At 35.0% G+C, this 23,926-nt stretch overlaps 10 protein-coding genes across 10 annotated transcripts; 6 read left to right on the top strand and 4 right to left on the bottom strand.

The window, feature by feature from the left end:
- Positions 1-914: 914 nt before the first annotated feature.
- RO3G_01248 (uncharacterized protein) lies at positions 915-1,357 on the top strand (the record flags this gene model as incomplete). Its single annotated transcript, XM_067655839.1, has 2 exons — positions 915-1,163; positions 1,220-1,357. The coding sequence occupies 2 exons, from the start codon at positions 915-917 to the stop codon at positions 1,355-1,357; spliced, it is 387 nt and encodes a 128-aa protein (XP_067511940.1).
- A 568-nt stretch (positions 1,358-1,925) lies between these two features.
- Positions 1,926-2,828, bottom strand: RO3G_01249 (GTP-binding protein; the record flags this gene model as incomplete). Its single annotated transcript, XM_067655840.1, has 5 exons — positions 1,926-2,332; positions 2,385-2,422; positions 2,488-2,557; positions 2,612-2,681; positions 2,742-2,828. 5 exons carry the CDS (start codon positions 2,826-2,828, stop codon positions 1,926-1,928), a joined length of 672 nt encoding a protein of 223 aa, XP_067511941.1.
- Positions 2,829-6,704: 3,876 nt separating this feature from the next.
- RO3G_01250 (uncharacterized protein) lies at positions 6,705-7,856 on the top strand (the record flags this gene model as incomplete). The annotated part of the gene is made up of 1 exon (XM_067655841.1): positions 6,705-7,856. The coding sequence occupies one exon, from the start codon at positions 6,705-6,707 to the stop codon at positions 7,854-7,856; it is 1,152 nt and encodes a 383-aa protein (XP_067511942.1).
- Positions 7,857-8,479: 623 nt separating this feature from the next.
- On the top strand, positions 8,480-9,400 carry RO3G_01251 (uncharacterized protein; the record flags this gene model as incomplete). The annotated part of the gene is made up of 1 exon (XM_067655842.1): positions 8,480-9,400. The coding sequence occupies one exon, from the start codon at positions 8,480-8,482 to the stop codon at positions 9,398-9,400; it is 921 nt and encodes a 306-aa protein (XP_067511943.1).
- A 2,978-nt stretch (positions 9,401-12,378) lies between these two features.
- RO3G_01252 (uncharacterized protein) lies at positions 12,379-13,998 on the top strand (the record flags this gene model as incomplete). Its single annotated transcript, XM_067655843.1, has 6 exons — positions 12,379-12,465; positions 12,524-12,700; positions 12,754-13,049; positions 13,101-13,480; positions 13,588-13,862; positions 13,912-13,998. 6 exons carry the CDS (start codon positions 12,379-12,381, stop codon positions 13,996-13,998), a joined length of 1,302 nt encoding a protein of 433 aa, XP_067511944.1.
- Positions 13,999-14,341: 343 nt separating this feature from the next.
- On the top strand, positions 14,342-15,191 carry RO3G_01253 (uncharacterized protein; the record flags this gene model as incomplete). Its single annotated transcript, XM_067655844.1, has 2 exons — positions 14,342-14,820; positions 14,873-15,191. The coding sequence occupies 2 exons, from the start codon at positions 14,342-14,344 to the stop codon at positions 15,189-15,191; spliced, it is 798 nt and encodes a 265-aa protein (XP_067511945.1).
- Positions 15,192-15,565: 374 nt separating this feature from the next.
- RO3G_01254 (uncharacterized protein) lies at positions 15,566-17,293 on the bottom strand (the record flags this gene model as incomplete). Its single annotated transcript, XM_067655845.1, has 8 exons — positions 15,566-15,844; positions 15,987-16,271; positions 16,323-16,396; positions 16,449-16,704; positions 16,761-16,839; positions 16,883-17,088; positions 17,191-17,222; positions 17,290-17,293. 8 exons carry the CDS (start codon positions 17,291-17,293, stop codon positions 15,566-15,568), a joined length of 1,215 nt encoding a protein of 404 aa, XP_067511946.1.
- Positions 17,294-17,712: 419 nt separating this feature from the next.
- Positions 17,713-19,152, bottom strand: RO3G_01255 (uncharacterized protein; the record flags this gene model as incomplete). The annotated part of the gene is made up of 9 exons (XM_067655846.1): positions 17,713-17,735; positions 17,825-18,021; positions 18,067-18,119; positions 18,172-18,304; positions 18,357-18,523; positions 18,580-18,680; positions 18,730-18,862; positions 19,002-19,055; positions 19,105-19,152. The coding sequence occupies 9 exons, from the start codon at positions 19,150-19,152 to the stop codon at positions 17,713-17,715; spliced, it is 909 nt and encodes a 302-aa protein (XP_067511947.1).
- A 244-nt stretch (positions 19,153-19,396) lies between these two features.
- On the top strand, positions 19,397-19,925 carry RO3G_01256 (uncharacterized protein; the record flags this gene model as incomplete). The annotated part of the gene is made up of 4 exons (XM_067655847.1): positions 19,397-19,511; positions 19,564-19,773; positions 19,842-19,850; positions 19,903-19,925. The coding sequence occupies 4 exons, from the start codon at positions 19,397-19,399 to the stop codon at positions 19,923-19,925; spliced, it is 357 nt and encodes a 118-aa protein (XP_067511948.1).
- Positions 19,926-20,104: 179 nt separating this feature from the next.
- RO3G_01257 (uncharacterized protein) lies at positions 20,105-23,310 on the bottom strand (the record flags this gene model as incomplete). Its single annotated transcript, XM_067655848.1, has 5 exons — positions 20,105-22,272; positions 22,321-22,748; positions 22,909-23,016; positions 23,074-23,120; positions 23,176-23,310. The coding sequence occupies 5 exons, from the start codon at positions 23,308-23,310 to the stop codon at positions 20,105-20,107; spliced, it is 2,886 nt and encodes a 961-aa protein (XP_067511949.1).
- Positions 23,311-23,926: the final 616 nt, after the last annotated feature.

Here is a 23,926-nt window from a genome sequence, read left to right on the forward strand (position 1 = left end):
TCAAGAGACTTAAAGGAGTAATCGCATTTCAAGCGAGCTTCTCTTTTTGCTGCACCCCAGTATAGTTTTAGAGTACGAATAAGGGAGAAGAGGCATCTATGTTATAGTACGAGCTCTTTCATATTGATTACATAATATGTGCCTGTTATTTTTTCTCTGCCCTGTACCATACGGTATAACTAAAAAAATGTTTCAAAATATGTCTTCCCCTAAGGACTATCAGCTAAAATTTTGAAATATCGCGTGTTTTCAAATGATATAAAAAAAAATATTATCAATAAAAATAACAATCTAATCCATAAGAAACATTCAGAAAGGTTTATATAATAACTTTTATGGCTTTGTTTTATTGTTGGATTATTTGTGGAAAAGTTTATAGCTTTTGAAAGTTGTCAAAATTTTTTCAGATTTAAGCTTGGTGGCACGCTAGCAAGAAAAGGCTATATTAAAGGGACAAAAGTTTAATATCATATTGTAATAATTTAATGTTTGGACAATGTCTAAGAGCGCTGTATAATGGTAGTAGAGTCTCAAAAGCCACATTTTAAACATGGATTAAAGCATGTTTGCTTTATAACTACAAGACTTTATCCGAAAGCTTTTTTTCAGGGTAAGTGAAAGACGAATGTAAAGTTTAAAAAATTTGCTGCAGATACATAATTGTAGTTGTTGGCTTTATGATAAAGCGTGTGGGTGCCTGTGTACTATAGCTTCAGTCTTTTATTCATAAGAAGGAATACAGTAAACTTTGTTGAAGAAGCCCTTCATACTAAAATGCTCCTATCAGCTTATACCGTGTTTTATTAACTGAACAGGGTTCAATGAAAAAGCTTTCTCAATCATTTTATTGGTTGGATTGTTTTTTGACTTTCAAAAAACACAGCGTCTTTTTGTATTTTTTTTTCTTCTTCCAAATGAGCAGTTTTCGACAAACTCAAGAACCTACATTTTCCACCTTTTCACGAGAACTAGAATCTAATCAGATCGAGGAATCGAGTTTTTTACATACACAAGATGATATATTCAACTTGGCAGGTGCACTTTCATACGGCGATCAAGTAGCTGAATTGACCAAGGTATGGATGGACGAAAGAAATGCACCTGAAGTATTAAAATATCGACGCGACTTGGTAGAATCACTTTTAGACGCTGTTGAAAAGCAAGTAAATGTCACAAATCGCTTTATTTATTATAATGAATTAACTGATCGTATAAATAGTCTGAAAAGATCTTTGAAAGTATGGAGCTTAATTCAGATAGTGATTCACGTTTTATTCACATGTTGTTGCAAACTGAAATTGAACGCATCAAGTATTTATTAAAAAGTTATTTAAGAACAAGATTATTTAAGGTATAAAAGCAAATGAGGAAGGAAGAGGGATGGCAGTTGGCAGAATAGTAACGTGGTTTTGGTGGTAGATTGAAAAGTTTTCATTATATTTATTAAGACAAGAAAATGTGGGCGATATATTATCAGCTAATGAACTAGAATATGCTAGAAGGTAAAATTGCTAATTGAATAGCCCAGTAATAACAAGTGAAAATAGATATCAAGAAATCATTGAATTACATGCGCACTCCTCATTTCTTCATTTATTACCTGCATCACAACATAAACAAGACGAACAGACAGAAGAAGTGAATATGGGTACGTGTTAATGTATATTTCCAATGTTCTTTATTTACAATACACTGTAGTTGTGGAACCTAATTTCAATGCACCCGTATTCGCACATATTCTCTCAAGTTGTGGATACATTCAGACAGCTGGAAGGTAAACATCATAGATGGAGTAAGAGAGTATTGATAATAACAAAATGACAGAGAGGATTTACATCTTGAAGAAAACGATATTTATTTGTTACGTTATCGTGACATTAAACAGTTTTTAAATCAAGGCAAAGTAAGATTAGTTTAATAAAGCATTAACAGCATCCACCACCATTCTCCTTCTTTTGTTGTCCCTTTTCTTCACGAGAACTCAGGCCTCGGACACTAGGAGGTCTCAGTTGAATGCGTTCTCCGGCCGTAGGTTGATTTGTAGCAGCATCGGCGGATTGATTGGTCTTTTTAGGCAAATTTGAATAGATTGTATCAAAAACAGTAGCAAATGCCTTATCGACGTTAGTAGCATCTAAGGCAGATGTTTCAACAAATAAAAATCCTTCTTGTTCAGCCAGTGATCCACCATCCTCTGTAGTAACCTGTCGGCTAGATTCACTTAAATCGACCTTGTTACCTACGAGCATAATCACGATATTTGGATCCGCATGATCCCTTAATTCTTTAAGCCAGTGTTGAACGTTTTGAAAAGAGGATTGACGTGTGATATCTAAACAAAGAAGTTTAATATAAATAAGGAACTATGTTGTATTTTATTTTACCATAAACAAGAAGTGCACCCACAGCACCACGGTAATAACTATGTATACAAATCGTCAGTACATCTCTCTCTTTCTCTCTAATCATCTTTTTATATATCATTACGCTCCAGTGATAGCCCTGTATCTTTCTTGTCCACTTGTATCCCAGATTTGGGCCTTGACAGTATGATTATCTAGAACAATATTTAACAAATATTCACCTATTCTTTTACTACTATTGTCTATACCTATTTCGAGGTTTTTAGTTGCAAACTCAACACCAATAGTACTTTTAGACTCCAAGTTGAATTCGTTTGTCTAAAACGTATAAAAAAAACGAGATGAGTTTCCAAAAAAAAAAGTTGAGTCGCCACTTACTGTAAATCTAGACAATAAGTTGGATTTACCAACACCTGAATCACCAATTAAAACAAGTTTAAAAAGATAATCGTATTCGTCATCCATCTTGTTTTGTTTTTTTTTGTTGAAAGAGAAAAAGAAAAGCTTAGCTGGGCTGATTACAAAAAAAATAAAAGGAAAATTTTAAACTTCAGCCCTAAACAATAGATCAAAAAGTTAAGCCCACTTCTCCTTTTATTCTCACTGAGTCATACCTTTAAGGAATCCCTTGTGCTATCTCTTATTGTCTCGCTTTCTTCTCTTTTGATTTCGTCGTACGCAAGTCCTACCTCTTTTTATTATTCTTTTTGTCTCAAAGTACGTTCAAGATATCGGTTAATGATCCAAATATGGTACAAAACTCTGACTTTTAAAACTATGCGGCCCTGAGTGCTTTATTACTAAATGTCTCATTTTTTTCTTTTTGTAGACAGAGCTTTAAACGTAAGCTATCGTGAGCAAGCAGCTTTCCTACAACGAATTTGAACTGAAGTAGCTTTGGGCGTTTACTATTGTGCAATTCGAGATGGAAGGTATTGAATATACTTTGTTTTCGAGTGTTGTTTAATGAGTATTTCAAAATTATTTACATCAAAGTCATTGATTATGGCTTTTTTTTATTACATTTATGCAATATTCTCAGTCGCATGGCTCAATAATTTCAAGGAACAGGTAAAAAAAACAAGTTGTGCATTGAAGAATAGTACTGAATAGAAACGCATTCTGAACTAACTAATAAGAACGGAGTCTCACAACTTCAAGACTCATTGACATGTTAATCGCAGAAATACAAGAGTCATAAGAAATAGCTTAGAACAGATATAGAACTTGTCTTTGTTAAAGCCCAGCAGCCTGCTATATCTTAACGATTCAGTATTCAAGTACTCAAACTGGATTATACAGAAAATTTACGAAAGGAGTTTACCATTTAGCCAGTTAGCAATGAGAGGAAAGGCAGCAAGCATCGTAGCCAATTTGATTGTATGAAGGGGTTGCAGATGCCAGAAGCTTTTCAAATTATGGATGGAAAGCTCATGGTAACCCAAAATCTGTCAGGGTGTAGAATCAATTATATTAACAACGACTTGCCTATGTATTTGGCGAAAGTCTGTAGTTGTTTGATTAGGTGCATGTTTGCAAAAAATTGGATCCTCAGGTATACAGTCACCTTCTTATGCTTACTCGCAGATATATTATTCAAGTGTAGTTTTGCAGACCGTTCTTATGATGCCAGAGTTTTCATCGAAAGCTCTGTGTGCGCCAATTTAATCAACAAAGACAATAAGTGCTGACTAGACAATGTCCGTATTAAGTTGGATAAATATTAGATACACTTTTATTGGTTATATGTGTATTAAATGACGATTTGGACTGTATTTGTTCCTTGTTGAAAATAGCTATCGCATCATTCCTTTTCACAGCAAATGACCTGGTTTAACCACATGCACTCTAAACCAATAGTCCAGACCGAACATGCTTTTGGCGGTTTGAATTGTTGATGGAGAATGTTATGCGAGTCTTTGTATATATTGGATAGGGTGCGCTTGGCTAAAATACTTTATACTCATCATATCATTCCACAGCCTTTGTTCGAAATAACGCACTTGCGATAACCATTTTGAAGGTTATAGTAGGCTTGATACTAGAGGAATTAAAATGCATCTTGAACAGCTATCGTTATTAAACAGTGCTTGTGTTTTCATCAGCCAAATTAATTTAAGATGCATAGATATTGATTGGTGCACTGAGGTTTGAGGCAGCTATCTGAATAAAAGTTATTAAGTTTCAACAATTTGTTCCTTTTTTTTTATTAAACTTATTTAGTTTTTAAGAGCATTGTCATGTTTACAATAAGAGTAGACACGATTAATAAAAAATCTTTTCACATACGTCCAAAAAAGTCTGATTATAACTCGAACGCATCAACCATTTTCTCCCTTTGACTTCTTTCATATTTTATTAGGTCAAAAAGTGTTTGTGTGAATTATCAGAGTGCTAATTAGTCTTTGTCTTCAAAAGTGTTTTTTCATATTTTAATATTATTCTGCATATTTACTTACACATAATTGATATTCAGTATGTCGCATGATTCCCATTTTAGATTTAATAATGCCTTTTTTTGTATTTTGGTACTAGTTCTAGTTTTCAGTGCCTTTATAGCAGTAATACAACTAAATTCTGGGGTTTTTTTTTTTTTTTTTTTAAATTTTATGGCAATAAGCATGTAGCAACGAAGTGTGCGATGTTGCCCGAGCCAGTTATGAATGTAAGAGAATAAAAACCTTCTTAGGGGACAATTATAGCAGTAATACAGTGAGAACGGTAAATTTTGTCACTTTGAGAAATTGAATGTCCATAACCAAAAAAATAAATGTCACTTTCCTAAAAGACTAAGGTCACTAAGCCAAAAATGATTGTCCCTTTGTCTAGAAATTTTGTCCTTTTGAAGTAAGAGAAATGTCACAATAAGTTATATTAAATTGACTTAAAAATGATATTTATTTTTTTGACTCCAAAGCGATTAGAATGGAATTTTATTATAACATTGAATAATTTGTCGTTCAAAATGACTAGCAAAGTTGTATAGAATTTCAGTAGGCATGGTACACTGAATTTTAAATAAAAATTAGGTTATGTTGAAACAAAAAAGGAAAAGTGTAAGATAATATTGAAAAATAAGACATCGTTCTTCATTTAGGTATCTATCCCAGAAGGTCTCTATACCTTATCCTAAAACAAGAGAGTTTTATAAGCCAATTGAGAAAATGTGTAATAATTGAGAGACTATTACACAACTACTGGATTTTTACCAGATATTGTAATGTTCAATATTGGGTTTAAGAAAATCACGACTTGATCTTTCTTGGTAAGTTTTTAATTACATTTTAAGTAGATTGATCCCTTTTTTGTACGTAAAATGAATTGTATTTTTAAATTAATATAATATCTGACAAGTTTTCATAATAGTAGTTGTTATCTTTTCCTTGTTACAAATAGCATGTAATAAGTAATCAGCGGCAAATTTATTACGTCTGAAATAAAATAAAGTCATATTGTAGAGACGAAATTCATTTTTAAGGTCATGTACAGCATTTTAGTTTCATAACATGCCCGAAAAATAACTCCATATTAAATCAAACACTGGATATCAAAAGGTGTCTTACCGTAAAATGGCTTCACATTATTTAATATACCAGATGATACATGCTTTTTACCTCATCGAGAAACAATGATAGGATGAAGAATAAAGTACATGGTGACAAAGCGTATTGAATCCTCGATGCCTGTTATGGACCAAAGAGGGAACAAGAACCTTTGCTCACGTTTTGGATAAAGCGCATCGAATTACTTCGAAAGCCTTTACACCAAAAGCATCCAAATATTAAAAATAGCATCCCCTTATATTAGCCCCAAAAATGACGAAAGCAAAAATTAAGTCACATTAGCCCCCTCCCCCCAAAAAATCAATTTATAAGTTGTAAAGTACTTCGTTTTTTTTTTTTTTTTTTTTTTTTTTTTTTTTCGCGTTTTTTATCCATCACTTTCATTTAAGAAAAGTTTTATTAAAATGTCTACTTCATCAACTCAATTTTATTCAGCAAATGTTTCCGATTTCAAAACAATGAAAGTTGACAAAGCTATTTGGGAGGTTGAACTCAAAAATTAGAAGATTTTACCTGTGCACACTGGACAAATAAAGGATTTAAAATTAAAGAAATTGTGAGCTCCAATGCTACTGAATCTTCCTCAGTTGGTCGTAACAAAACAATCTTATGGAGTAAGAAATACACTTGCCATCGTGGACCAAATGTTTATGTATCTAAAGCAAGTGGAAACCATCGAACTATTCAAAAAGAATCCAAAAAGATTGGATGTCCTGCGTGTATCATGGTAACTTGCTACCGTTCAGACCCTGAGTTTGTCATTTTTGAATGAAAAAACATGCACAACCATGTTCCTGGATCTTACGCGGATTTAAAGTTCATGTCACTTTCAGACGCCCTTAGAAGGAAAATAAAGGCTTTTTTGCAATATGGGTTTTCAAGAAGAGAAATTAGATCTTGTTTGCTTCAAGAAATAGATGAGGGTGCTGAAGAGCGAGACAAACTGTTTCATTACGACGACGTTTACAACATCTGGTTGTCTGTTGCAAAGGACATGTTCAAGTTCAAAGAAAACGAATTTGAATCCCTCAAAGTTTGGGAAGAAAAGCTTGCTGCAATCAACTATAAAGTTCTTTCTTATTCCATGGGAAACATATTCTATTATGGGATTATTTCTCCATGGCAAATGAGTATTATGGGAGTATCAAAAAGTTTCTCTCTAGATTCAACTTTTGGTATATCTTCAAGAAGCAGTGAGGTTTTGTATAGCTTAGTAGTAAGACATCCTGATACTGGAAAAGGAGTTCCTGTTGGATACATGATCCCCAACGATCAATCCGTAATTCCAGTGTTGAACTGGCTGCGATTTTTAAAGAACAACTGTGCAATGAGTCCAGAACAGATTACCATTGATTGCAGTATTCCTGAATCTGATGCAATTCGAGCTACTTTTGGTGAAAATTGCAGAATTCAATTGTGCTTGTTCCATGTTGCTCGATGTTGGAGTAGAAGTTTAGCAACTAAAGTCAAGAATAGTCCCGAACACAGCAATGCAAAAGTAGTACGTGACAACATCATGAGCGACTTACAGTCGATTATGTATGAAACTTCTTGTGAAATTGTAGTAGAAAAAGTAAGGATGTTCAGAGAAAAATGGACTGCACAGCAGCCTCAATTTGTTGAATACTTTGAAGATAAATGGCTTGCTTTGGATGGATATAAAAGATGGTCTGCAGCTTATGTTATTGAAGAACATCAAAATATGCGCACAAACAACTACATTGAAAGCTGGCGTAATCAGCTAAAGTCAGTGTATCTCAAAAGAATTAAGAACAGACGTTTGGATCGTCTTATATTTATATTAGTAAATGAAGTTGAAAATGATATGAAACTTGAAGAAGCAAGAGTCAGTTCCGAAGTAGGGAGAATGGGACCAGAAACAAGAAATAGAAGGAAGAGAAATGATTGCTGCTGCTATTTCAGACGATAGGATGAAAGAGATGATTACAAAAGAAAGCGAAACAACATATAATGTTGAATCCTTTAGTCAAGAAGACATTATGTATACTGTTCAAATTAATGAAGCTGGAAATATTGCTTCTTGTTCTTGCTGTTATTTCAAATTTAATTCAAGAGCATGTAAACATATGTTTTTACTGAAGAGACACACCAGTATCCAAGTTGAAAATGTATCCAGAATGGAGACATTACTTTCTGAATTAGGTGCATCATCTATCCCTGAAAACGAGCTTCTGGCTCCTACTGCCGAGAATGACTCGAACATCAATGCTACATCTATTCTAAAGCGAGATATAAAGTTGGAATTAGACTCTTTACGCCATTTAAAAAGAAGTATTAATGCAATCAACGACTATGAATTCTTGACAGATATCACTAAGAGACTTAAAGCTATTAGAGACGATATAGATTCTCGTGATAGATCTAGAAGAATGGAAACTCAAAGATCAAGTACTTTACAACTTATAAATTGATTTTTTGGGGGGAGGGGGCTAATGTGGCTTAATTTTAATTTTTGCTTTCGTCATTTTTGGGGCTAATATAAGGGGATGCAAAACGATACTGAAAGAAGATTACATTAATTTAAAAAAATATATGGAACGTCATCTCCGCTTTGATGGCATAAAACGCAATCAAGTAAAGCCATATGCTAAAACAGTATTCAAGACCGGCAACACAGATCTTAAGACGGCCTTAAAAAAAGAGAAGCTGCTGCTGCGTAATAGTCTTGTTGAGGATAAATCACTCAAAAAAAATATCATCAAATTTGGTAAATTGATGTGTGTATTGACCGGTAATTGCATCTCAGTCGCCTGGATCTACGAAGCAATGACAGAATCTGAATTCATAACTAGATTTGTTACACCATTAATTGATTTAATGCTAAAACCCTACCGACCTCTTTTAATTTTTAAACCCGGAGAACAGAAATTGTTGATGGTTAAAGAATACGAAAATAATGCGCTTTTAGAAGAAAATGCTCGATTACCGGGACCTAATATCGATGGTATCATCAGGATTCCGAACTTGAACTTGGACTTCGTGTTAGTAGAGGTATCTGGTCCTCCTTGCTCTGCTGCCGAGAATTATAGCCATTATAGAGGAGATAGAAACAAGATTGGAAAGAACCTTAAGTATATGTTCAAGACTATCATTTCCAAAAAAGGTACTCCTTGTATCCGAACTGTAACGCGCCTCAAATTATTTGGTCTTCACTTTTATAAGGATACAATTTACGTTTACTCTATCAGCATGCCCATGTGGGATGTCCCTGTTTTCCAAGCTGAAGCCAGTATCAAGATTCCTGTTGAACCAATTCTTTTCGCTTCAACGATGCCAAGATTTGTGTCTCAATTGTTTGATTTAGGTGAAAAAATTGATCACTTCGCTAAAGAAGTTCAGAACTTTTTAGCTATCACCGACTACGAAGAAGATTCTGATTCTTCAGGAAGTGATTTGTCATCTTGTTCTACACCAAGGGTCTCTCCAAAGAAGAGAAAGTCTATGTGTAACTGAATTCATTTTTAAAAATTTATCCATATCCTTTTTTTTTTCAGCCATTAAAAATAAATGTCATTTTGACCTCACTGTTCATATCAATTGAGATTTTTGGTTTATTAAATAAGGATGAAAATAGATTATTACTTTTAACATATTTTTTTTTTCTTTAAAAAACCATGTCTGAAAACTCACAATAACCACATTCAGATTAGAAACTGAGCACAAGTGCTCTGAATGTAACAAAGTATTGAGTACTGTATCAGCTTTAAACAGGCATTTAAGAAAAAAACACAACATAGAACCTTCTGAACGAACTAGAAAACTCCCTAGAGGAGATAAGAGTGAAGCGAATTCTGATACTTTAAGCGTTGCTACCTCAAATACTAGTGACTCTTCTTCTGGCCAAACCGAAGATTGCCTCTTGAACTAATATAAGTTTGGCATTATTACCCTCTTAAAATGTAGTGTGATTTACGACGCTTTTTAGTCGTTATGATTTTTCTCTATAAGTTTAATTTAAGACTATTTAAAACATTATATATGCAATGTTGTTTTTATTATATGCTTTCTTCTCTATTTATGCCCTTAATTTTTTCTTTTTTATTCATAAACAAAAAAGTAAAAAATAAAGTAAAAATGCCCCTTTAGCCAATCATATTGCTCTAAAATTTAAAAAAATTGCCGAAAATCTAGACTGATGTTTAGCCGAAAAGATTAAACGACCCTTAGCAAAATCGCCCTTTCAAATCACATTTGTCAGTACTTCAGGGGATAGGAATAAACAAAATTTTAAGTAGCTAAAGACTAAAAAAATAAGCAGAGGTACTTGGCTGAAAGGCAAATGAAGAGACAAAAACTCTCTTTTATGACAAAATACATTACAAACGCTTTCGATTCCAGTCCTACATCTTAAGGTAATTCGATTATAATCCTTGAAGCCATCTCTGCACAGAGCAAACCGATCACTGTGACCAGCAGCAAAAAAAGAAAAAAGGTACTGTTGTAACAACCACTGCTAGGATTGAAGCTAGACTAGTTTCAACAAAAAACAATATCAAACAATTCAGCGATATTACGCTTGTCATATTGTTGTATTGTTCCAACGATCAGTTACATACATATTTTTCTACTATGAGTTTTTTTTTATAAACTCATTTTTTTTTATAATAGCAAAAGAAAAATCATGTTTGTCAAGGATAGATAGGACACTCTGATACATCATTTTGAGCATTTCATAGCCATGGGAGGCAAGTTTTTATCAAAACTTACCAAGAAAGATCAAGTCGTGATTTTCTTAAACCCAATATTGAACATTACAATATCTGGTAAAAATCCAGTAGTTGTGTAATAGTCTCTCAATTATTACACATTTTCTCAATTGGCTTATAAAACTCTCTTGTTTTAGGATAAGGTATAGAGACCTTCTGGGATAGATACCTAAATGAAGAACGATGTCTTATTTTTCAATATTATCTTACACTTTTCCTTTTTTGTTTCAACATAACCTAATTTTTATTTAAAATTCAGTGTACCATGCCTACTGAAATTCTATACAACTTTGCTAGTCATTTTGAACGACAAATTATTCAATGTTATAATAAAATTCCATTCTAATCGCTTTGGAGTCAAAAAAATAAATATCATTTTTAAGTCAATTTAATATAACTTATTGTGACATTTCTCTTACTTCAAAAGGACAAAATTTCTAGACAAAGGGACAATCATTTTTGGCTTAGTGACCTTAGTCTTTTAGGAAAGTGACATTTATTTTTTTGGTTATGGACATTCAATTTTGTTTAAGCATTATATTTTATTAAAGGTCCAGTTGAGCGCTAAAAATAAAACAAACAAGTGTCCGCCCGGACCAGATCAATCCGTTTGGAGGTGTAATGTTTAGAAAAAAAAACCCCTTCGAGTTCAAGGGTAAAAAATGAGAGAGGAAAGTAGGGTGTATAGAGAGACATACGAAGTTAGTTGAATTGTTTCAGCCATTCAATTAATTTTTGGCCATGAGGTGCCTTGCACGGGATGGTTGTATAGTGTTGTAGTTGATCTAATTCGTGGAGGATAGAATATATAACGGGCCATCGACAAGTCCAGGACAAAGTAATACTAGAGGGAACAAATGTGCGTGTCGGAAGCATATTCAAAAGGAAAGATATAGGGTCAGCTATTGTTTCAGGCATACAGAGGCGGCGATGCATATTGAGGCAGCTGATGGCGTGTCGTCTTGATAGATTGTTGTTGGGATGGTAAGGGCAGGGTTTGGGAGCTCCACCTGGCAACCAACCAAGACGCCATCGTATACATCGACTTCTTTCTTCATGAGTCATTGGTAGCCACAAGATAGGGTCGAGAGTGATTGTTGGTCGACAGCTGGATAGTAGTCTGGAGTTCTTACCTTGGATCTGTTTTTCAAGGTTAGAGTGGAGGAATTTCTTTTTTATTGCTCTAAAGCCTCGGGTATCTAAGTCGGGACATTCAATTTTCTCAAAGTGACAAAATTTATCGTTCTCACTGTACATGAAAGATTATTCATGATTGGTAATCACATACTACGTATGTTGTCATACTTCATTGGTCCCTGCTGTTTATCATATCTAAAGAGGTATTTAGATAGTTATCTATTAGGTTAGGATGGATAAAGAAGCATTGGTTACAGATTTTAATATTTGTGTTCCCAAGTTCAAAGCCTAAGGGAAAATTCATAATCATTTTGCTTTTGCTTTAATAGAAATACCATCCAAGATCGTCTTAAACCATCTGTTTTTTCGTCTGAATTCCAACTTGGTATCATCCAAAAAAATACAAATTGTCTTAATTCCAAGATAAAGTACTGTATTTCAAACATGCAACACAAGGTGGATAAATATGGGGAGTAAAAAAAAAGAAAACTTGTATTAAAAAAAAAACTTTTTTTTCTTCTTTCTTTTTTATTCTTTATGATTTTGTTTCCATAGAAAAAAACTTTTTTTAATTTAAACATAAAAAATATGATTCATCTAACAACAAATAATAATAACAATAATACAAAATTTGGCAAACATATTCTTGCTGCTGCAAAAGACCAAGAGAGAACTGTAAGCAAACAAAAAAAAAATAAAAGATTCTTATTTGTGTATTAATAATTCAATGTAGCGCTTATTTGATCAAAAACCAAAGCACCAATTACGTAAATCCAGATCCCTAACAACTGAAAAGACAAGTTTAATCGCTGTTGATATATCCTTGAAAAGAAGATCCACTGGTTGCCTCCGTAGGTCTTCCTTTTATTCCACAAAGTCCAATGATTCCTCAAGTAATAATATGACCAAGGTAATAATAACTCAGTCAACTCCTTTATTATTTTGAAACTAAAAAACGAAAAGGAAATTTGGCGTCCTCCTGGACACTATGAAATTCCCAATGTGTTTGGTCCAGATTGTTTTTTGAAACCAGAAGCCAATCCTAAAAAAACATTGACATTGCGTGAATATCCAGATAAGCCTGTGGTCAGTAAGCCTTGGTATCCGGTTGGACCCACAACAGAGATACCTCAGTTGCCTCCCTTGATTCGTTCCGAAAATGAGTTTGAAAGAAAGATTAGGAAAGCGTTACCCAAAATTCAAGTATCGACATTAGATCCAAGGAACAAATATACCGGATTTAAAGAGATCGGTACAGGGTATGTTATTACTACTGCTTATTATACATACAACTTACCCATAGCATATAGAGTAAATGGCTCCGTCGTTCGTGCAAGTCATAAATACAAGAAAAATCTTTATTTGGCAATCAAACGATGCAGATTAGACCCCGATCGTGAATACAAGGCTGCCATCATTAGAGAGTTGCGTATCATGTCCACTGCTCACCCTAATCTTATTCGTCTTCGTGAAGTCACTCTTTGGCGTGATGATGTCTGGATGGCTATGGATCTCATGCGTTGCTCTGTCTTTGCTGTTCTTTGTCAAAGAGGCATTCCTGAAGAACACACGATTCATATTGCTTGTGAAACTTTAAAGGCATTACATTACTTGCACTCCAAAGGATTTATTCATCGTGATATTAAATGTGAAAACCTCTTGCTTGGTTGGAATGGTGAAGTCAAGTTGGGTAAGTTTTTATTATTATTATTATTATGAAACAGATGACTCATTCGTGTGAATAAGCTGATTTTGGCCTTGCAACAAAAACCACAAGACGTAACCGAGATAGATTAGGTACAAGCAAATGGATGGCTCCTGAAGTCATTCGAGAGCAATATTATAATGAAAAGATCGATATGTGGTCAATGGGTATCACCATTATCGAAATGATGGATCGTGTTCCTCCTCATTATTTGATAAAGGACGAAATTGAACTCTTTACCACCATTCTTCGTGAACCCAGCCCTACTTTTACTTACAGCTATCCATCCATGTACATGCGTGGTTTAGTTGCTTGGTTATTGGATGAACATCCTTCTACAAGACCCACCGCTAAGGATGTCCTTTCTGTAAGTTATAAGGCTTTGTATTCTATTGTGATGCTAACCATTTAAATAGGAAATTGATGCTCATATTCAAAGCTCGCTTTTGAAATGTTCTACTACCACTGAACTTGCAAGATTCGTTAATCATGTTTTACACTAAGTACTATACCCTCTAACTCTCTTTCTCCCTCACTATCTCTACTCTTCTCCCTCTCTATGTCTTTTTATGTGAAACACTTATACTATCACTCTATAAGCAAGAACAAAAAAAATATATGTAAATCTACGGTTATAAAAAAAATAAGTAAAAAATAAAAACCACTTTTCACAGAGTATGAAACATAATGCCTCATTAAGCTTTTCAAGTCGTTTCCTAAAATAGCATTTTTTTTTTGTCTCTCCTGAAATCTTTTGTGACTTTTTCCTCAACAATAAAAAAAAACCCTGGCCATCATTTTTTTTTTTTTGTATAGACACACGCACATTCACACAATACCCAACCTATGGCTTCATTCTTAAAAAGAGCTTACAAACCTCAACTTATTCGATCCTTCAGTAGTGCTCGTGCCGCACCTAGTTCTCACGGCTTATGCCGATTAAAAGAATATTATGAGAGTACCATTGCTGAGGATTTGATGGTTCTTGGTTATGATCACAGTCGTGTTGCTCCTCCTACTTCTAAACATCTCGATATTGAATCACACATCAACCACATTTTGCAAGAACAACAAGAAGAACCTAAAACCACGACAGAATACGTTCACCGTACTCGTAAGGGAGGTAAACCTGTCAAACCGATTCAACCCTTAAAGCATGGTCAAGTGGTTCCCAAGATTGATAAAATCACACTTCATGCCATGGTCAAGGACTCGATCCATAACAAGAGTAACCTTTTGAGTGCCTTTATGGCCTTCCAAAGCATCACAGGTTGTCGACCTGATGTAATCTATGCCAAAAAATCAGTGGCTAACTGGAAATTACGGTAAACTTTCAAGCCTACTTTTTTTTTTTTTTTTTCTAATCATTTTTGATAGTGAGGGAATGCCTGTGGGTGTCAAGGTGACATTAAAAGGAGAAGAAATGTATCAGTTCATGGATAAGCTTGTCGAAATTGTATTGCCTCGCTTGAAAGAATGGCCTGGTTTATCCATCACAGCAGGTGATGGTAATGGTAATGTAGCCCTCGGTTTTCCACCTTCTGCGTTAGCCCTTTTCCCCGAAATTGAAGGATCATTTGATGTGTACCCCAAGATGACTGGTTTTGATGTTACGTTTAATACGACAGCTTATACAAACACAGATGGTCGTTTGTTGCTTTCTGCATTCTCTGTGCCATTCAATGTAAAGAAATAAATAATGTGTACACAAAAAAAAAGCTTAAAATGATAAGCATTTTAAAGTGAATGTTAAAGAGTTGTTTTATGATGCAAAATAGCTTTTTTTTTTTTTTTTTTTTTTTTTTTTTTTTTTTTTTTTTTTCGCATATATAAAGAAATTTGATTCGGGTAATATAAAAAATTTAGTAATATAGGGACTTTGCTGTTATTATTGTTAATATTATTAGTGAAAGTTAAACTATTGTGTTTCTTCATTCATGACTTCAAATTCATCTCTTTCTTCATCATAACTCCATATTGTCAGCTCAACGCCATAAGGTTTTGGTCTTAATTCATATACACTATGTTTAACAGTTAGAAACAATAATATTCCAATAATCATAGACTTTGTTACGTGTGAATAGGAACAAGCATATGAGGCATTTGTGTTTGAGACCACTCCAATAGATAGCCCAGTAAAATTCTAAGTACCACACGATGTGTAATAATTAAACAAGATTGACTCATCCTTTCCAGTTCTATAATCATAGATTGTAACCTGTGGATAACATCGATATAAGATTCTCCTCCCATGCCTGGGTATCTGTAAAAGAGCTTATTCTTTTGGCGTGCTTCAAATTCTTGTGGGTGGCTTTGTTTGATTTCTTCATAAGTCATTCCTTCTCTACTCTATTCACAAAAGTAATTTTAATAATTCTCTCTTTTTACGATAGAAATGCTACTTTACGCCTGAATTAATTTCATTAAGGAATCGAATTTGCTAGACAAACATTTCATGTAAGCGAGAAAGTGATATCATGAATTTATTTACCTTGATATCATATTCATCAGGATCAAAGGACTCTGCTGTTTGCATTGAACGCTTTAACATACTTGTCCAAATAGTAAATTGTGAATTAGAAATAGATTCTGCTCTTTCTTTTACTCTTTTCCCTTCATCTCTTTCTTCTTCTTCTTCATCAGAATCTTTCATCGGGTCCTTGGCTTCCTCTTCTTCCTTGATTTTTCGCTTAGCCAAGTCAAGTGCAAATGATATACGTCGGCTCTTGACAAACCTTGCTAAAGCTCTAGAGAACTTTCTACCTTTTTCAGTCAACTATATACAGAGATGAGTCCAATTTTTCAAAATAAAGTGATATCATCTTACAGCTGCATCACCACCAATTCTTCCTGTTAAATTATCTTCACTTTCACCATGTCTAGTTACGAATATTTGACGTTCTGTTGATACAAGTAAGAAACAATACATATAATCACATATTTACTTATTTACCAGCCAAATTAAAATTCATTAAATAAAATATACATTGACCAGATAAATAACCTGATATATTAAAAGCAATTACTTTTTTGCCAACATTCACCAATTTGCAGTACTGTATATCATTCTCTTCTTCCCAATCCCCCACCGTTTCATAAGCTCTCTCGTAGTTGGCTACACGATGTCTAAAATCAGATAAAGCAACTGCTGGGTCCTTGTCTTTATAATCCGGTCCTGATAATTTCAATCTAAAGTTACGTTCCAAGACCTTACAACAGAAATATAAGCGGAAGGGTATATATGTTGAGAAGTGTGCTATCATACCTTTTTGTCTGTACAAACTGATTCCAACAATAACACTTTGATTTCTGGTTCACGAGAGAGTCTATCGATTAAGAGCTTTCTATAATAAAGTAAGAATATGCCCATGTAAGCTGTGTGAGTACCTTCGTTGAATAGTTGAATTAGTGGCGTCGTGAATAGCTACCCTTCCACCTGACTTTAACCAGTCAATCAATTGGTCCAGGACCATCATGGCTAACTCATCACGTATTTTGGCTCCATCTTTATTATCCGGATTAAAGAATTGGGCAGACTGATCATGATGCTGACTAGTTTCGTTCACTCGACGTGCATTACCTACATTAAATACCTGATTATGCGTTAATTACAAGTGTACGTGTTTGCACCGAATGCTTTTATATACTTTTGTTTCGTATTGTAACCAGTTTAAATAACGTCTTAATTTTTTTACTATATAACTTTTTCCTCTTGCTGGTAAGCCAACTATCAATTGCACATTAGAATAAAGGAGCTATGCTCGACCTCATTTCTATCTCTTTCTCTATTTTACCCATGATTACCACAAGTTTACTATCTAATTGACGTTCTGTTTTAAGCTCTAGCATGTACAAATTAGTTTTTTGACATCAGCTTAGAAGTATACAATATTCATACTCGGTGTCATGATGGTATGAACTGCGCCAGGAACATCAAATCCAATACTATGTCTCGCTCCACTTGCTATAGCTGCTAGTTTGGTCTTGATGACAGGATCAGTCTTTTTGGATATTGATTCTGGTTCTTCAGTGAAAGAAGGAGGTGCGTCAATAGATAATCTTCCTAAACCTTCTTCCTCTACTTCTCTATCTGTCTTTAATACAGGCAATGTCTTTCTTGACCGATCATCTTTAAACATTTATGCAACCGAGATTAAAAAATAGAAAGAAAAAGAAAAAAACGGGAGAAGGCGGGGTGAAGAAAAAAAAAACATTTCTCAAGAATTACATGAGAGACAAACTTTATATAGAATTCATATCAATTTTATTCTTTTGGTTCTACGGAGATATTTATTGATGAATTGTTAAATCGTTGCACATGTTATTTACCTTGTTTTTTCGACTCTTGTGGTTTAGGTTTAGCCCATACAACGACTAGAGAATGTTCCTTTAATGTAAGCCCATCTTCTGCTATTTTTGCGGCTGCTAGTTCAGTAGACATTCTTGTCACAAAGTTAACAAAAGCACACTTCTTTTTATGTGCTACAATAATAGACTTAATGTCTCCAAATACACTAAAATATTCACTATATAATAATTTAGTATCTAAAAGCTTATATTTTGCTTCTTACTTTAAATCTTCTTGAGAAATATCTTCTTCTACACCTGTAATGAATAACGATGTCTAAATTGATGATAAATAACAGAAATGGATGATAATTATGTAGTATATTTACTATGGATTTATCTTCAGGTGGACTTAAATTATGACGAGCTCGGTTCAACATCTTTTGTGCTACTGGATCATTTATGCCATGATAACGGTCCTTGAAGTTCTGTTTAACATTGGTTTCGGTAGGTTCTTCGTGTCTACACAGCATTATTATTCCTGATCTATGAAAGCTACTATTATGCTTTTTACCTATAAGGACAAGCATCACCTCGATTACATTCACCCTTTAAAAAGAATGAACAGACATGAGCTCGGTTACGCTTGTAATAAGGTTCCTTTCTTGATAATTGATTCAACATCTCTTTACTTTCAGGTGTAATTCTACCTGGATTATACAACTCCTCTGAACCCTCTGCCTAAATAAATATAAATAAGTTCCTTTCCCCATACATGCTATAATATTTGTACAAACATTTCTAGCCACATTTTGTGCATAGTATTGTCGATTGATGTTGGTTGAAGGTGCCTCTGACTTGACATTTAATGCTTTATCTCTTACTTCAACAGGTAAACCTATACAATCATGTTAAACACGTGTTGTCATTACTTTTATCATTCATACCGTATTGTAAGTCCAAGATGCAAGTTTGACATACGTTCTTAACACGAGCACACGTTTGACAAATCTCTGTCTTTTTATGTCTCATGTTAGTACCAGGTTGCCAACGAAAGACAGTAAAAGGTGTTTGACAGATCTACTTTTTGATTAATTTGTTTTTTCTTTTCTTCATTATTAAATCATATACTTGCCTTACACTCTGCACCAAAAGTTTGTTTTGTCTATAAAGGAAATGTTACTTATTGTCTAAGCAAAATAAAAAATGTACTTTTTACCATTCGAACATAAGGATTATCACCTAAACAAGTTTCACAAACAATAGGAAATTCCTATTGATGTATTAGTAAGCCATTTTCTTTTATAAATCGTTTTACTTACAGAATTCTCCCATCCTTGTTTATTTGGATCTGCTTTTGTCAAACTCATCTTACAAAAAAGAAAGGAAAAAAAAAAAAAAAAAAAAACTTGAGCTGATGTCCTTGTTACGTTTTTGAAGCGGGGTTTTATGAAAAAAGTCTTGTTGAGACTTTCTTTTCTTTGCTTTTTTTTTTTTTTTTCTTATAAGTCAATGTTGAAACAAGCCTGTCGTTCCTTTTCAACAGCACCTGTTACTCTTGCGGGTCGTCAAGGTGCTCGTAGAAAGCCAGCTAAAAAGTTCGATGTGGACGACATGCCTCGCTTTGAATTCGACGATCAAACCACTCTTGGACATAATTTGTTTGATAATATTAGACAAGTTCGTCAATATTTAAGAAAGACAGAATTCGAATTACCCAAATTGAATGGTACATTATCAATGCTATTTTTTATAGTAACAAAGCACTAACCTGAAATTAGTATATGCAAAGCCATTCGAAGCACCTAGTTCAGATCAAATCTTAAAGTTCAAGTCGCATACCTATTTGGGAGAAGGACACCCTGTTGAACGCAAGGTGGTATTGAGTGTCAAGGTGGATGATTTGAAATTAAACGATACAGAAAAACACAAGTTTTTATTGCTGAGTGGACCAAGATATCATGTTGATACAGAAGAATTAATCATGTCAAGTGAACGATTTCCTAAACGTCAACAAAACAAAAAGTTTTTAATAGATACTTTAAACAAATTGATTAAGGAAGCAAAGGTAAACATAAATGAAAGTTGTGGAGTAGCAAGGATTTAATATTGTTATGTAGGATACAAAGGATACCTTTGCTGACGTTCCCCTTAATTTACCAAAGCCAAAAACAAGATTAGAATTTCCTAAAGAGTGGCTTAAGAAGCCTGAAAGCGATAGTTCTTTAGCTCAATAAACTAATTTATAGACAGCAATCATCTTTTTCGTTTTATTCTCTTTATGGGACACAGTCCCTTGAAGAGGAATGGGTTGTTTTTATTTTAAAAAGAATGACGACGTTTTGGAGGAATGCCTGCTTCTATGAAAACTTGATCATCAAATGGATTTTGATGCAGATGCAACACAGGCATCGACATGCTTCGCTTCAATTGAACTCCTTCAAGCCTTATAGAGGATGGTAAAGAAAGACGACGATGACAATCTTTTTCTTTGTCATGAAGAGGTAAAGGAAGTGTATGTCGTCGAGAAGGATGATGTCTGGTAACAAACGTGTCTTGTTCTTCTACTAAAAGGTCCATATAACTTGGATTAGGTGTAAAGGAGGTATATAATTCAATGTATTCGGATGTCACATTCCTGCTGTTCACCTTGGCCGATCTTGGTGGCGGCTGAGGCGCCAGCAAGAGTGGCATACGGTCCTCAGCCGAGATATGTCGTGTGAGTAAGGTTTGATCGGATGAATCCATTCTTCCCAAGGAATAGCCATCACCCGTTGAATCTATTCTTCTCATAGAGTAATCATGGCTTGTTGCTGTCGAATCAAATCTTCTCATTGAATTATCCTCTGCTGAATCCATCCTTCTCAGTGAACCATGTTCTTCATTCACTGGTTCTGTCATTTCTTTTTCTGAGACCGCCTCAAACTTGAGGTCAAAGCCTGTTCCTTCATCGACAACAACCACATCATGACGATGAATTTTTTTATCCAGATCCATGCCATGTGCCATCTTTTTGGAATACTGATGAGCCAGTTCGATGGTTTCATTGATATGATGCTCATGGCGAAGATTGTGATAGACCTTGGGTAGCAAATGCTTGACGTCTTCATGTACCGTAGGGGCCAAAAGTTTTTCATGATAGGCAGGGTCCTGGAATTGACTCTTGAGTGTGTTTTGTGATTTCCTGGAGTGATGTGTGATGGCAGTACCGACAAGGTAAGAACCAAGGGCAAGCATGCGACGGTGATAAAAATATTGATAGGCCAAAGTAAAGAAGGGTAAGGGAATCAGGATATAGGCCTGAAGGTGTCCTCCCTTGAAGGCCAAGACGAGGATCATGATACATTGGAAGAGCACGGTGGAGCTCATGATAGTCTGAAAGAGGACCGGCCAAATCTTGCCGCCGCTCTCCATGCGGGTCTCATAGACATAGACCAGCAGATACTTATAGACCATACTCGCTACTGCAAAATACAGAAAGGCAAAGGGCAAGATGAGCGGGGACATGGCCGAGTAGAGAAGAGAGACGGTGAAAAAGAAAAGCAAGAGATTGTAGCTCTTTGGATAGTCAAATTCAGGAGGTCGTGCCAGCTCACGCAGTTCGGCAGGGCTGGGTCGTGTGAAAAATTTACGAAGGGTGATGGTGATGAGTGGGAGGATCATGGCCAGCTCCATTGTGAGCCCGAGTGAGTGAAGACAGACATAGTTGATCCAAAAATTGGAGACCTGGGAAATATTCTTGGCCAACTGCATCACATAATCTGTGAAGCTTGTGTCATCACTCGCGTTGTTTTCCACTATGGCCTTGATGTGACCATAGATACCGATGAACATGGATGTCAAGGTAAAAACGAGGAGGTTATTGATGATGAAAAAGATGTAGAGTTTCACCAGTACTTTTCGGTCCAGGGTGGTTTGAGTCCAGTAACCTTGCTGCTTTGAAAGAAAACGAAAGAGGATAGGAAGAAGGTAAAAGAAGATGGCCATGATGACGGGTGTGAAATACGATTGAATGACACCCATAAGTATCTGATGATTATCAATAAAATTAGATGAATTGGGAATCATGCGAATCAGGTTGATCAAATTGGAAGTGGCTGATAAAGCAGACATGGGGATCATCCAGGCAAATACAAACACACAATAAATCATGCGCCCTATCCACCGCTTGGCCTTGCGCGTCTTGTCATCCAGTGGCAAATTAGGCCAGATTAAGTCTTGCGGAGTGGGCGAGAGGCGAACGTGGGATTCGGTCTTTAACAGGGCGCGCTCGGTTGCATGAGCCCATTCGATCCTGTCGAATGAGACCCAACCATAGGGTGCTGCCTTTGCCTTGCCCTCTTGTCCTCCTCGTAACGCTTTGATCTCCTGCTCGAGTTCACCCACTTGCTTTGTATAATAATCAATCGCATCCACCTTTCTTCCTCCACAGCAAAGGATACCACCCACGCGTACCATAGGTCGCTTTTTCGTTTCAGTATTTTTACCATCTATCCGATCGCGTTAGTTTTGTTTGTGATCTCAACCTGGACACATACCACTCAAGTAAGCTGCCAAGGTAGATTCTAATCGATGGACAGCTTCTTTATGATTTTCAAATAATTCGGTCAGCTTTGAGCTTTGATAGCCAATCATGGTTTCCTTGATGGGATAGTCTAAGTGGTATGTGGATTCGACCCATGATCTGAATTTCTCGTCTGATCTCATCTCTTTTGGTACGGGGCTGACGATAAGTGATTTCATAGACACTTCATTCTCGGGTAATCGGAACCAATGCTGCCTCATCTCAATATAATCGCAAGAAGCTCTGTACATGAAGAATGCGATCAAGATAGAATACAAATAAGTGGCTGCAAAGGGAGACCAATACCAAACGGTATGAAGGTCGCTTCGTGTCTTGCCATTGATGTAATTGATGCCTGAAAGTGATAAAATATCTATACTTCCATCTGCTGGTGGCCAATCCCTATTCAAATAGATCAGAACGATGAAGAATGGCAAACAAATGAAGGGTTACTTGCCCTGTGTATTTAGTTGCAACGATATATATTGGAATCAAGGCACAGACACCGATGACCGTCATCCAAAAGAGTAATTGTCTTAGTAATCGAACAAATCGAATATACAATAAGGCATCACACCCAATTTTTTCTAGTAATGTTTCATCAGATACTTTAAGAATTGGCTTGATCCATGAAAAGTATCCATTCGATCCAATCAATGGTGGCTGACGTCTACCATGAATGTTTTTTTTTAATAAAGGCAAATTGTAATCAGTGTACTTTTCTTACTCTTTTTTTGAAAATTTTAATTTTGGAGCGTAAACTAAACTATTTTTCTATATTCATTTATAAATAAACATCATTTGGATAGAGAGAGAGAGAGAGGCTTACAGGGCGAAGAATGCTAAATCCAATGATAGTAACCAAGGCTGTAGCAGCATTGATTCCTAATTGAATCCCCATTGCTTTTATAGTAAAGGATGCATCTTGTTTTCTTTGATCTTCATAGGATATATAAGTACTCATGAAGAAGAAGAAAGCAGAAAAGAAAAAAGAGAAAGCCAAAAATACAAAATGATTATTTTAATTGCAAGACAGATTTGTACTACATTTTATTTTACAGAAAAAAAAAAAAAAAAAAAAAAAAGGATGATAGGGAAACATTCGATGAAAGAGAGGTAATAAAATCAAGAATACTTTATACAGTTTGAGTTAAAAAATGAAATTAGTGCTCATTTTTAAAAGTGTTTATTGTCTGAAGGGAGAAAAGGATGAAAGAGAGACGGAAGTAATTAAATTAAAACAGCAATAAGGATCATTGTGTTTTTCAGCCACTTTTTTTTTTTAACACGTTAATTATGCTGTGTTTAAAATGAATCGTTTCACGAACCTAAAAAAAGAACTGAACAGTACATTTGTGGCAAAATCGTAGGGATGCACACACACATGATTGTTTTATATCTATTTCTTGAATTAAGCTAAAGAGTGTAAACCAAGACATCTTCATGATGCCATCAGTGCCATTATGTTGTTTTCAATGATTCAAGGCATAACTCAAGATCAAAAATGCTGTGATTAGGAAATGACGTGGGAACTCTTATTTTTTTTGCCACTTTATGCCAAACTTAATAAGTGTCCAATT

Source organism: Rhizopus delemar, genomic scaffold, assembly GCF_000149305.1.
Source record: "Rhizopus delemar RA 99-880 supercont3.1 genomic scaffold, whole genome shotgun sequence".
NCBI lineage: Eukaryota > Fungi > Mucoromycota > Mucoromycetes > Mucorales > Rhizopodaceae > Rhizopus > Rhizopus delemar.